This window comes from Manis pentadactyla, chromosome 14 (assembly GCF_030020395.1).
Source record: "Manis pentadactyla isolate mManPen7 chromosome 14, mManPen7.hap1, whole genome shotgun sequence".
Classification (NCBI taxonomy): domain Eukaryota; kingdom Metazoa; phylum Chordata; class Mammalia; order Pholidota; family Manidae; genus Manis; species Manis pentadactyla.
The window spans coordinates 60,789,568-60,803,032 of NC_080032.1; the positions used below are offsets into that span (position 1 = coordinate 60,789,568).

At 46.9% G+C, this 13,465-nt stretch overlaps 1 protein-coding gene across 7 annotated transcripts; it reads right to left on the minus strand.

The window, feature by feature from the left end:
* FOXM1 (forkhead box M1) lies at positions 1-13,453 on the minus strand. Of its 7 annotated transcripts, XM_057491343.1 has the most exons (10): positions 13,250-13,442; positions 10,793-11,368; positions 10,051-10,196; positions 8,694-8,885; positions 7,659-7,787; positions 6,984-7,028; positions 6,282-6,354; positions 5,923-6,098; positions 1,626-1,958; positions 1-173 (listed from the first exon to the last, which is right to left on the minus strand). In XM_057491343.1, the coding sequence occupies exons 2-10, from the start codon at positions 11,322-11,324 to the stop codon at positions 159-161; spliced, it is 1,641 nt and encodes a 546-aa protein (XP_057347326.1). In that variant the 5' UTR covers positions 11,325-11,368; positions 13,250-13,442; the 3' UTR covers positions 1-158. The 7 variants fall into 7 exon arrangements, with proteins under 7 accessions (XP_057347326.1, XP_036764030.2, XP_057347324.1 ...); XM_036908135.2 differs by having other exon boundaries at positions 1-1,958; positions 6,007-6,098; positions 13,250-13,447; XM_057491341.1 differs by having other exon boundaries at positions 1-1,958; positions 10,817-11,368; positions 13,250-13,446.
* Between the last annotated feature and the right edge of the window lie 12 nt (positions 13,454-13,465).

The following is a 13,465-nucleotide window of genomic DNA, read 5'->3' on the forward strand; positions in this document are numbered from 1 at the left end:
ACCAGCACTTCCACCCTGGATTTATTGTTAGGTGGTTATGTAGTGTTCTTGAGGTCAGCCATGGTCTAGGGTGGCTCTTTGCAAAGCTGAGGTGTGAGCTAAGGCAGCCGGGCAGGTCCAGGGCCCCTCAGTCTTCTCAGCCTCGGGCCAAGTTCTCATCAGCATGAGTCTCTCTGGCATGATTAGGGACATTATCAGAGAAACATCTTATGGGTGCACATCTGGGCACCCCCACTCTGCTTTAGATGCATCCATCCCCCACCCTCAGTTTAACTCTTGACCCATGACGAGACCTTTTTACCAGGATTTCTTCTTGCAGGAAAGCAGACTTGGAAACATGGGTAGGTGGGAGGGATGGGCAAACAGAGGGACCCTGACAAGCATCTCCTCTTGTCTGGATGCCTACAGTAAAGGGCCCTTGAGGCGGGTGGCTTGGGTCTGGAGGAAACCGTGCACTGCATGGCCTCCCTTCCCTAGGAACTGAAAGCAAGGATCGGAAGCAAACTGAAACCCTTTGTCATCCTACCCACCTTCCGGGAGTCTCTAAATAATGATCTAAGGAAATAAGCTTACATTTATAATTAGAGGATAATTTGGAGAATATACACTATTTACAAGGGCCACCCTGCAAAGAGTGGGGAAGGTGGTAGACTGCTGGGCATAGATGCAAACGGTTTGCTTTGTTTTTGCTGTTCCCACCTTTCAGCTCCTAGTTGGGAGAGTGAGGAATCATATTCTCTTAGGGAGTATAGGGTGGCACAGAGAGTGGTCACAGGGCCTCATTGCTTGCAGAGGGCCCAGTGGCAGCTACAGTGTGACATCTGCCTTGGCATAACCAGACAAGGTGAGGCTAGAGGACAGTCCTTGTCTGCTGTCCCCACTTGGAGGACCTGGAGGCCCAGCCACATGAGCACTCCAAAGAGCAGACAGGTGAGCAGCAAGGGTCAGGCCATGTCTCTACTGCACTCGGGAATGAACTGAGCCCAGCTGATGTCAGGGCCCAGGGGGTCCTCCTCCAGGCCAGGGAAGCTGATGTCCAGCAGGACCTTGCTGAGGCTGTCATTCATTGTGTCCAGAACCAGACCTTCTGTCAGAGAACGGTTGGCTGAAAGGCTGGCAACCTGTGACGCGGGGGAGCCTGGCTTGGGGACTTCCCTATCTGAGGGGTAACAGCTGCCGAAAGGGTCAGAGGTGAGTTCAAAGGGCTCAGAATTGAGGAGCTCTCGGGGTGAGTCAAAGAGAGGGACGTTTTTCAGTGGGGTGGTGCTGAGATCCATCAGCCCCAGGGAGTCAGGCAGGGGACCAAAGGCAGCCTGGGGGGTTTGTACTGGGCTGAAATCTAGCCCCCCAACTTTGGCTGGAGGTGTGAGTCTCCAGGATTCGGGGGTCCTGGGGAGGACAGATTTGCTCGGGGTGGAGGAGATGGGCAACATCTCCTTGATGGGTGTCTTAAAAGGTCCTCCCTCCTCCTGGGAGTGGCCAAGTGGGCAGGTGAGCTCAGAGGGCTCTGCCGCGAGGGTGAGCTCCGGGGCCCCTCGGGAAGGCCCAGGGCGCCCGGCCGAGAACAGCTCAGGCTCGTCCAGGCATGGGGGCAGTAGGTGCTGTTTCCTTCGAGACCGGCTCACCTCCCTCCCTTCCCTTCGTTTCATCACCAGCATCTCTGAGACACAACGGGCTGGGGACTTGAGCCTTGGAGTGGGGGAGTGCGACGAATCCTCCCAGGAATGGGACGATTCTTCTTTGACAGAAGGCCACGGTGAGGGCCACTCTTCCAAGGGCGGGCTCTCTACTTTGATGGGTCTCCCCAAGAGCGGGTATTCCTCCCCAGGCTGGGCCTCTTCCTCCTTGATGGGCTGAACAGGAAGCAGATCAGACAGCCCCTCTCCGAGCAAGATCTTCTCCTCTTCCCTTGTCCCTGACATGGGCAGGGGGGCCACCCCCTCCTCAGCCAGCAGCACCTGGAAGCAAAGCAGGGAGAAGATGAATGGGTTCCCTCAGGGCTCCGATGTTTAGGCTGGTCACTGAGCAGGACACAGGGTGTGGCTAAAATATGTGACATGCTGCTCCTGATCCTCTTTTTTGTCTTTTTAAAGTCTTAAGAACTATTACATATGAGAATATATGATGAAGGTGGGAGTTCAATTCTGGGAGTAAAATTAGAGCATTTAATATGGTGCTGGCAAAATTGGTATCCATCTGAGAGAATAAAATTGGATGCCTACTTTACACTATAAACAAAGACTTAAACAGAAAAATTAAACCATACAACTCTTAAAAGAGAATCTAGAAGACCACATGTACAAACTGAGGGTGGGGTGACCTTCTTAACCAAGACTGGAAACCCAGAAACTGTAAAAGAGAAGAGAGACATATTTGACTATATAACAATTTAAAAATCTTACTGTGGCAAAAGATAACATAAAGTTAAGAAACAAACAGTAGAGGCAAGAAATATCTTCAGCATAAAAGGCAGAAGTTAATAATTTGATAACAAAGAACTTACACAAATTCTTAACAAAACCCTATAGAAAGATGGGCAATGTCCATAAATGAGTATCTTGTAGTAACAACCCCAGGGACCAAACATATCAAGACGGTGCTCACATTTCCTGATTAGCAAAGAAAGATAAAATGAAACAAGGAGATATCATTTACACATAGTAGCTGGGCAAATACAACACTAATAATAACAATTGCTGGCAAAGATACAGGTCTTGTCATATATTGCTGATGGAAATGTGAATTATCAGATTCTTTGGAAACCAACCTTACCATATTTCATACAATTTAAAACACCTTACTACTTAACAATCTCATGTCTGGTTCTCGATCTCATAGAAATAAAAGCACTAGTAAGAAAGATACTTGCAAAGATATTTATTGCAATACTGTTGATAAGGCAAAAAAACTAGAAACGAAGTGTGCTCATAGAAGTGGGAAGATTGGAAATTTTATGGCATAGCCACAACCACGGGATATTGTGTGGCCATTAGGAAGCAATGAATTAAAGCTATGCCAAGTGACTTGGAAGAGTTTTCTGGAAGCAGAAAAGTATGTGTCATATCCCATTTTCAACATTCCTTGTGTTGTGTACATATAAAATGTCTAAGGCATTATATGTCTTATATGTATATTTTACCAAGAGCATGGGAAAATTATGAAGAAAGCATACTAAATTATCAACAGGAATCCTCATGGAGAGCAGGGGTGATGTGGGAGCGGGTGGGGAGAGTGGGGGCAGAAAGAAAAGAGAAAAGAACAGACTGCATTAAAACACATAGCATGCGACACTCATGAGAGAAATTAAAGAAGACACCAATGAATGGAGATACATCCCGTGCTCATGGATAGGAAGAATTAATATTGTCAAATGGCCATCTTTACTAAAGTAAATTACAGATTCAGTGCAATCCCTATCAAAATACCAACAGCATTCTTCAACAAACTGGAATAGTTCTAAAATTCATATGGAACCACAAAAGACCCCAAATAGCCAAAGCAATCCTGAGAAGGAAGAATAAACAGGGGGGATTATGCTCCCCAACTTCAGGCTCTCCTACAAAGCCACAGTAATCAAAACATCTTGGTACTGGCATAAGAACAGACCCATAGATCAATGGGACAGAATAGAGTCCAGATATAAACCCACACATATATGGCCAATTAATATACGATACAGGAGCCATGGACATACAATGGGGAAATGACAGCCTCTTCAACAACTGGTGTTTGTAAAATTGGACAGCTACATGTAAGAGAATGAAATTGGATTATTGTCTATCTCCATACACAAAAGTAAACTCAAAATGTATCAAAGACCTGACTGCAAGTCATGAAACCATAAAACTCTTAGAAGAAACGTAGGCAAAAATTTCTTGAATATAAACATGAACAACTTTTTCATCTCCTTGGGTAAGGGAAATAAAAGCAAAAATGAACAAATGGGACTACATCACACTAAAAATCTTCTATACAGTAAAAGACTATCAGTAGAACAAAAAGGCATCCTACAGTTTGGGAGAATATATTTGTAAACAACATGTCCAAAAAGGGGTTAACATCCAAAATATATAAAAAACTCACATGCCTCAACACCCAAAAAGCAAATAACCCTATTAAAAAATGGGCAAATAATATGAACAGACACTTCTCCAAAGAAGAAATTCAGATGGCAACAGGCACATGAAAAGATGCTTCACATCGCTAATTATCAGGGAAATGCAAATTAAAACCACAATGAGATATCACCTCACACCAGTTAGGATGGCCAACATCCAAAAGATAAGGAACAACAAATTCTGGCGAGGATGTGAAGAAAGGGGAACCCTCCTACACTGCTGGTGGGAATGTAAACTAGTTCAACCATTGTAGAACGTAGTATTGAGGTTCCTCAAAAAAACCAAAATAGAAATTCCATTTGACCGAGGAATTCCACTTCTAGGAATTTACCCTAAGAATGCAGGAGCCCAGTTTCAAAAAGACATATGCACCCCTATGTTTATTGCAGCACCATTTACAATAGCCTAAGTGTCCATCAGTGGATGAATGGATAAAGAAGAGGTGGTACATATACACAATGAATATTATTTAGTCATAAGAAGAAAACAAATCCTAACATTTGCAACAACATGGATGGAGCTAGAGGGTATTATGCTCAGTGAAATAAGGCAGGTGAAGAAAGACAAGTATTTGATTTCACTTATTGTGGAGTATAAGAACAAAGCAAAACTGAAGGAACAAAACAGCAAGAGACTCACAGACTCCAAGAAGGGACTAGTGGGATTAAAGGGCATTATGATTAACACACATAATGTTGAGGGAACATGGGGAAGGCAGTATAGCACAGAGAAGACAAGTAGTGACTCTGAGGCATCTTACTATGCTGATGGACAGTGACTGCAGTGGGGTGTGGGAGGGGACTTGATAATATGGGTGAATGTTGTAACCACAATGTTGCACATGTGAAACCTTCATAGATTGTATATCAATGATACCGTAATAAAAATAAAACACACAGCATGCATGCTGCCATCACATTAACACTTCTGTGTAGATTTATGATGGTTTGTACCATTTATGTATATTTTTAAAATATGTTTTAATGAAGGAAAGATAAAACAAACCCCCAAGTCCTAAGCCTCAGAGTCCATATGCTATGGCCATCTCAGTGCAGGAGGAAGGGTTCTTTCCTCTACTTTACTACGTCAGCTCTCACAAATTCTCCTCTCCAGACTTGGCAGCCTATCACGATGTGGTCTTAACTTACCCTCCTCACCTTCCCCTCAAGCTATACCACTGACGCTTGACCACTGGCACCCCTGCCCCCACCCGGGGACCTTTGGCAATGCCTGGAGACATTTTCATTGTCACATGGGGGGGTGCTCCTGGCATCTGGTAGGGAGAGACAAGGGCTGCTTCTAAACATCCTTCAGGCACTGGGCAGCCTCCTGTCACCCCCCACAAAGAATTACCCAGCCCTAAAGGTCAAGAGCACTGAGGATGAGAAACCCTGCACTAGACTGACCCAATCACTCTACCTTTCCTGGGGTAGAGGCACTCCCTCCCCATCTCACGGCACTGCCACTGGAATGTCCTCCGTGCTGGCTGCTTACCTAAGGTGATTCTTTCTAAACCCTGCTTCCCTTGGAACTCCTCCTTAACCAGCCCAGTGCATTCATCATAATCACCCTTATCGGAATTGTTATAAACTCATCAGGTATTTATGGCCTTCAGACACCATTTCCGCCATAATCCAAATTCCTTTTTAGCTCTTACACTGTTACTGAATTTTCCTTTGTGTTTTTATGCCAACTAGGTTTAAAAGCTTCTCAAGGAACACGGAGTGGAGTGATTTGCAAGCCACAGGTCCAGCACTTTGAATGGACTGGCGTCTCTCCTCAGAGACAAATAGAAGCCACTCACCTTGGGAGCAATACGGACCCGCTTGCTGTGGCGGGCAAGCTCTGAGCTTACAAGGGAAGCTGCCAGGGGCAAAGGCACCTTTACCGAGGGCTGCAGCACCAGGGACTGGTTCACCGGGAACTGGATGGGCACCAGGTACGAGCTGACCCGTGGGAGCAGCGGTTTCATCTTCCGCCCTAGGAGGAAACGGGAGATGAGAAGCAGGGGTCCGGGGATACGGCCCTTCTCAATCCCAGGACCTTTGCCTTTCTTCTCTGGGCTCAGACCCTGTGAGTGCAGCACAGAATCCCAGAGCCTACTGCGCTAAAGGTACGTCCCCAGACCAGGCTGAGGCGCGAGGCCTGCTCTCCCATACTAACGTGTGCCCAGTGGGAGTTCAGATTTGACGGTCATGTTCCGGCGGAGCTCAGGATTGGGTCGTTTCTGCTGCTGCTTATGGGAATAGGGAGAGAAAGAAACCTGGGTTAATAAGGCAGGGGGAGAGGGCAGGAGACCCCACCAGCAGCTCTGGTGCCAAGCACTGTGCTAACCGACAGCCCAGGAAGTAAGAGCTGGTTTGGCATATGAGCATTGTCTCCAAAGATGGTTAGTGAGAAGAGGTGGGCAGTGCATAGACATATGATGGCAGGTCCTACCATCTCAGCCATGTGTCCTCATCATCCCCAGGGAATGCTAAAGCATGTAGCTCTATGAGTGGCAAAGAAAAATCAGGTAGAACAGTGAGAAAAAAACACTGCCTGCCAGGCCTACGCCATGCACTGCGGTTGCTGTCTTGCACCAAGCCCATAGCGTGTTCTCCTGCTGCTCCCTGCTCTGCTCAGTGCACCTGCATGACACCTATAGGCGGGGGAACAAGAGGGCGGGAACCCCACTTCTGGGGAGATGACATGGTGCCACAGACTTCCTCACTCCCAGAAGCTTGGGTGCTCTGCATTCAGGACCGGCAGTCACATGGCCACATGATCCCTCCCCTGCTTATCATTCTGTCGCTGTCCACTAAAGGCATGCTGGCAGTGAAAGGAAAACAGGCTGAGCCCCGAGCCGGAGGGAAAGAATCTTACTGATTCCAAGTGCTCAGGCGATTGTGGAGACCCTGCATCCAGTGGCTGGTGGCGGTCAGGCATTGTGGGAGAGAAATGAGATGAAGTTACCACCAGCGTGGTCAACCTGGCCAGATTGGGCAAAATACCTATTCCTGATTGACACTGAGAGCCACCCTGGACAACTCTCCCTCCCAGAAGAACAGCAACTGTTAGCAGCAGCCTTATACACATTCTAAAAGCCCAAAACCATCGCTTCTGAAAAGATGTTCTGGTTTCCAGCCTGAAGAAGGGCTTTTTAAAAACAAGGTTTCCCAGACTTTCTCTCTAAGAATCACCTGAGATGCTTGTTAAAACTACATATTTCTGGACCCATCCCAGACCCACTGAATCAGAAGCCCCAAAAGAGGGGCCTGGGAAGGTGTGGTTTAACAAGCACGCCAGACAATTCTTACCCGTGGAGTGATTAGGGGGACACTGAACAGTCCTTTCCATGGCCTGATCTAGCACAAAAGGGTGTCATTTGGTATTTGTCAGCTGTACTTAATTCAGTTTCGCACAAATCATCTATGGGCTGGTGGGCCTCTAACTTTGCCCTGATTGGATAAGATCATCACAAGGAGGGCTTGTCTCCTCTTGAGATGGATATTATGACCCTCATCTGTGGCCCTGTTTATATAAAACCAGGACACTCACCTTAAACACCTGGTCCAGGGTCAAGTAGCGATTGGCACCAGGGTGAATGGTCCAAAAGGACACCTTGCCATTGGCAGACGTCTCTCGAACAAACATGTCGTGGAGAGAAAGGTTGTGGCGAATGGAATTCTGAAAGAAAAGACAACCAATTACTGGCTACTTTAGCTTCAGAAACGTCACCTTTAATGTTTCCTGAGGGGAATCAAACTCGGGGCTCGCCCACTGTGTTCAGCACAGACTTTGCGAGCATCCTTATGACCTTGCCTCTTGGCAACTCTCTTCCTGACACTCCACAATGCAGGGCTGGCAGCCTGAGCCATGGACCCATCTACCTACTGGGGAGGAAGACTGGTGGCATTCCTTAGGTGGGTGATAAAGACCCCAATAGCCATCAGGGGCTGGGAAGGAAGTGTGAGGCTGCGAAGCAATACTCAACAGCAAGACAAGTGAGTAAAGAAACAAAGGAGCTTGGAATTTAGTTGAGGTAAGAGCCTGAAGTTAAGACGTCTACTTTGTGGGAAACCAAACAAAAACCCTTGGCTTGAAATTGAGTATGTGTCAGAAGCCCTAGGTGGTGGCTCTGACGCTGAGGTGTGCATTAGTGACTCAGACACCTCAGGGTTCCCATGAATAAACTGAAGAGAAAATCCCTGCCTTCTAGAGATGATATGCGACATTATAGGAGGTGAATATTGGGTCATGAGGCTCACAGACAGCATGTTTTTTTTCATTAAGATCTTTTCATAAAGCTACTTAGTCACTCCAGCTGCTGTTCAGTGGAGCACAAAAGCAGGCTTCGTGTTACACTGAAGCGTCTCCATTACCCTTAGACAGCCACAAGTGAAGTGGAGGCAGAGCTCTTACTGATGATTTTGCCTGGACTCAGCAGGATAGAGTCACATTCCAAAAGATCTAGTTGTTTATAGTTCCAGCATCCTTTGCATTTATGCTCCCTCAGGGCGCCAGACACAAATTGCTCTACATCCATGTAGACAAACTACCAGCCAGAGCGACTGGTTGTATGGGACATGGTACCTTCCAGCCTGGCTTGGCAATATGCTTAAAGTAGGGGAAGTGGTCCTCAATCCAAGTATAGATGTCCTTCAAGGTCATGCGCTTCCTCTCGGTGCTGTTGATGGCAAACTGGATCATGGCCATGTAAGAGTATGGTGGCCGCTCAGACACGGAGTCCTGCCAGGATGCTGATGTTCCTGGAGGCTCCTCAACCTAAGGGTTATAAGAAGCCAAAGGGAAAGAGAAAAGGGAATGTCATGGAAGCATTCACAATGCTGCGCCTGGTTCCTCCCAAAACAACATCCCCTACAGAAACCTTGGATAATCCCATAGAATCACACTAGAAATAAACTCATCTGAGCCCACGATTCCTCAGAATAAACTTTTAGGATTAGAAAAATCTTGGAGGTGACCTAGTCCAGTTCCTAGACACGTAGAACCACTTCTCTGTCCTCATTCATTTTGTTGGTGATATTGCCCAATAATAAACACAAGTCCAGTATTTCTTTGCTAGCTGGAACCTCTTGGGAAAGTTTGGGAATTTAGATTCTTAAAGCACTGATTTCATCCTAAAACCATTTTTCAGACCTGGGGTCAAGAGACCTAGATCTTCGTCTGATTCCTACTTCTGATGTGATGTGAATAAACCCACTCCTTTCAATGTTTGTATGAGAGCAATATTCCTAAGAGTATGGGACAAATGTGTGCAAAGCACACATCTGGCTAAGTCTTAGGCAAAGGTCTGATCATTTACATGAAAAAAACTTGAGCTATCACTTAATAAGTACAGAAATTTTAAGTGAAACAGCTCAGTTTTTACTCACGTACAAATCCATGTAAATTTTCACTTGAAAAGGTAGTTGAATGGATGATTAAAGGGTATATACAACAGAATCTAGGCATGTGGCAACTGTGAAAAATAACCCCAGTCCACAGAGTTTGGGTCAGTTTTGATTGCTGGGGAAATATTTAAAATGCATATCTAACTTGTTTTATTTGCTATTAATATGTCTTCTAATAAAACTGCCTTGTTAAAAATGCTGTATTCGTATGGTTGGCATGCCCCTTTAAAGTTTCAGTTGCTTTTCAAACGAAGACCTCATCATCATTTATTGAATACCTACTAAGGGTACAAAAGTCAGTGCTGCTGTAATGAATACAGAGTGAACCAGAGGAATTTGCCTTCAAGGGAATTTCACCGATGGCGGACAAAGATCCTAGGCAGAAAGGTAGCTCACAAGTTCTACAGAATTTCACTAAGTGAAGAGCTAATCCTAGAACCTGGAAATTCTGTGCCACAGGCCACTTGACCCATTTCCCTTCTTAGAAATTCTCTGCACTGGCTTTGACTTCTCCAGTGAGTGACAGAACAGTTCACCTTAACCTGACGCTGCTCTAGGTGATGGTTCTCCTTTTCCTCCATCTCTTGCTTGATGCTGCTCAGTCCATCAGAACTCACTTTCCCAAGCCACTGGATGTTGGTCAAGCTGTTGTCCAGAGTACCGCCTGCTGCCTCGCCGCCAGCTGTTTGGGGGGAAACAATCCAAGATGCAACTTAGCCGCCTGATCCGATGCCCAGCAGGCCCATCACAGTTGGTGGTTAGGGGTCACCTTGCTATGACCTTTACCCTCAGGGACAGGGAAGAGGTACCAGATCTAGTGTGGCCCTCAGGTACTCTGCCCCCTTATGGATTTCTGGAGAAATCCAGGAGCACAGTTCAAGTTGCCTTTCAATCTGAGCCACAGTGAGACAGAGACCAGTCAAGGCAACTGTCCAAAAAAGAATTACTGAGTAATCTGCACAAAGAAAGTCACTTTCTCTCCTCATGCTTCAGTTTTCTCCTTTATTGAGAAGGAGAAAAATTCCTACTTCCTTATACAGTCAATGGGAAGGAGAAATAGAAACAATAAATAAATCCTTTTTTTTTTAATATAAAGAAGGCTATAGAAATGCTAAATTATAACTGCAACCCTTTTGACAGTGTCCAAAGGATCTGGGTCAAGGTTTCAGGATGAAGAAAGACAAGACTTTCCCTTGGTGCATGCTAGATCCCTGTTCTAAGTATCAACATGACCGACGACAGTCTGTGCCACCAGAGAGGAAAGGCTGGGCCCCTCACCTATTTGCTTTGTGGACCACATACCACAACTCTCCCATCTCTGTCCGGGAGGGGCTCCAGCTGGTCTAGGGAGATTCATAGCCCTCGCTGCAGGCGTTGGTCCCTGGGTCTTGGCAATCACTTCTGTGCTCTTGGGATCATTACTGGCTTGGGCTTCAGGCCGGGCTCCTGGAGGGTGAGTGGGGGCTCCCCCACAGCTGATGAGGATGAATTTATTGGGCCCATTGCTGCCACTCTCTTTCCCTTTGGCAGTCAGTGCTGTGATGATACTCTGGATATTGGCACTGCTGGGGACAGCCACCACTTGAGTATTGGGCATGGTGGGGTGATTAATGATTTTGATCCCAGCTGGAAACTTGCAAGGGTTGGGCTCTGCCCCCTCCATGGAGGCCTGTGCTTGACTGGGCTCTTGTTTAACAGGGGGCCTCTTTGGCTCCTCTTCTGATGTTTCACCTGGGGCATTTTGAACAGGAAGGGGCAGTCTCCTCCGTCTTTTGAGAATCAGTGGTCGCCGGGGGCTGGTTTTCATCATGAATCTGTGCTTTCACTCTCCATTGAGAATCACAGGCATGGACCCTGGAAAGCACACAGTGGCAGGATGTCAGAGATTTGTTAGGGCTGAGAAGGAGGTTCTGTTAGAGAGGTGTTCCTGCCCTTGGGCCAGGAGCACTAGTCCATGGGTCCAGGTGAATGCCCCCTGGGCCTCTGCAAAGACCTCAGACAATAAGGAGATGAGTTCTACAGACAGGAGCAGGCTAAACCTGAGGAAAACTGAAGAAATTCGAAGGGAGAAAGTGGAACTGTTAAGAATGTAGGTCCGTACAGCCAAAGGTCTTCTGGAAGCTTAGGAATGTTTGGCTACAGAAACAAGTGGGACCGTTACAAAAATATGGAACTCTCTCTTGTTGACTACAATAGTACAGATCACTACAGTGACTGTGGGATAGGAATGCTGGAAGAGGAGGACATTTGGTCATCAGAAGTCCTGACAAAACTCTGATCCCATAACCCATTCTAGAAAAGAGCCTTTATATTTTCCTATCATCTTAGTTTAAAATAAAAGGATCAGTGCCTATGAATCAGAGGAGAAAGGCAGTTTGTACTCTTGCACTGTTGCCACACCACTGAAGAAATCACCGCACAGTTCACAAGACCTCAGATAAAAGGGCAACTGCTCTGTTCAAGGCCCATGGTACGGTTGTACAGATTGTGCACTGCATAACACTATGGGGTGCCATTTATCTCACACGCCATTATCCTTGCATTGATGCAAAAATATACATTTATCCTCCACAATATGCAAAATATTTATACAATGACATTTTAGTGTTTGCATGGGCTTTTTCATGTTTTAACTTTCTAAGCAAATTACTGTATTACTTAATAACTCTTCCAGAACCAAGACTATAAACCCTATCTTTTTTTTTTTGGTATCATTAATCTACAGTTACATGAGGAACAGTATGTTTACTAGACTCCCCCCATCACCAAGTCCCCCCAACATACCCCCTTACATTCACTGTCCATCAGCGTAGTAAGAAGCTGTAGAATCACTACTTGTCTTCTCTGTTAAACCCTATCTCTTAACTAACAGAATGTGCCCTCAATATGCTATGGTGGTTTTGTAATGTTCAGGAAAATAGTTTTATCTTTAAAAACATTTGTGCTTTGTTGATTCTAATAGACACACGGGATACCTCATTAGTATGTGAAATTGTGTAATCCTATTTAGAGGTATTTTGAGAGAGCAGTGGACTGTCTCTTTTAGGATATTTGTTACCTCCCTAAAAATGATTGTCACACTCATATGACATTTGCCATAAGCTTAGCGGTCACAGGCCTGCTCCACTCTGCCTCCTCCCTTTCCTTGATATCTAGATTTCCTGCACCTTCAAATCTGTTCCACTCCACACCTCTCAGGTCTCCCTTCCTCCCCCACCACTCAGTAGATACTATTATTCCCTCCCACTCCTAATATATATCTTTCTGGTCTAAGGCTCAGTTCTCCCTTCTACTCTGACCAGCCTCTTTGCACCCTGGAAGCCCTGGAAAAGGGTGGCGTGCAGACAGTGTTGCATAGTGGTGAGAACACCCAGGAGGAGGGGAATGTGCACGCAGATTGGTCTCTGACTTAATGCAGAATAAGCTTAATTTTCATTCCAGCCACATCTGCCTAAGTAAGTAGGCCACCCCCGCCATCCCGAGGTGTCCTCCGGAACCCTCCTCTGCGAACAGGGTTCAGAGGTCAGACTTCCGCGGAAGACCGAGGGGTGCTTTGAGAAAGAAGTGAGGACGAGGTTGGATGCAGAAAAAATTTGCATCCTCCCTCAGGCCTCCTACCCGCGCAGCCCCAAACCTCCACTGCCGTCGGACCCCTGACGTCGGTGCCCGAGACTCGCTACCTGCGTCTGTCTGCCGAGGCCGGGCCTCAGCCTGCGTCCCTCCAACCCTGCTCACCTCCCGACTGCAGCCGCCGCAGGGCTCCGGCTCTTGGGGCGGGCTCCGGGCAGGGTCCGAGCCAGGGTCCCGGGCAGGGACTCGCGCCAGGCCGGCCGGGTCCCCGGCGATGCGGGAGGGGTGGGGAATCCCGGGGGATCCCGGGAGGGAGGGGGTCCCGGGCAGGGGGCCGGGGGTGGGGTCCGACGGCCGAGCTTTCAGTTTGTTCCGCTGTTT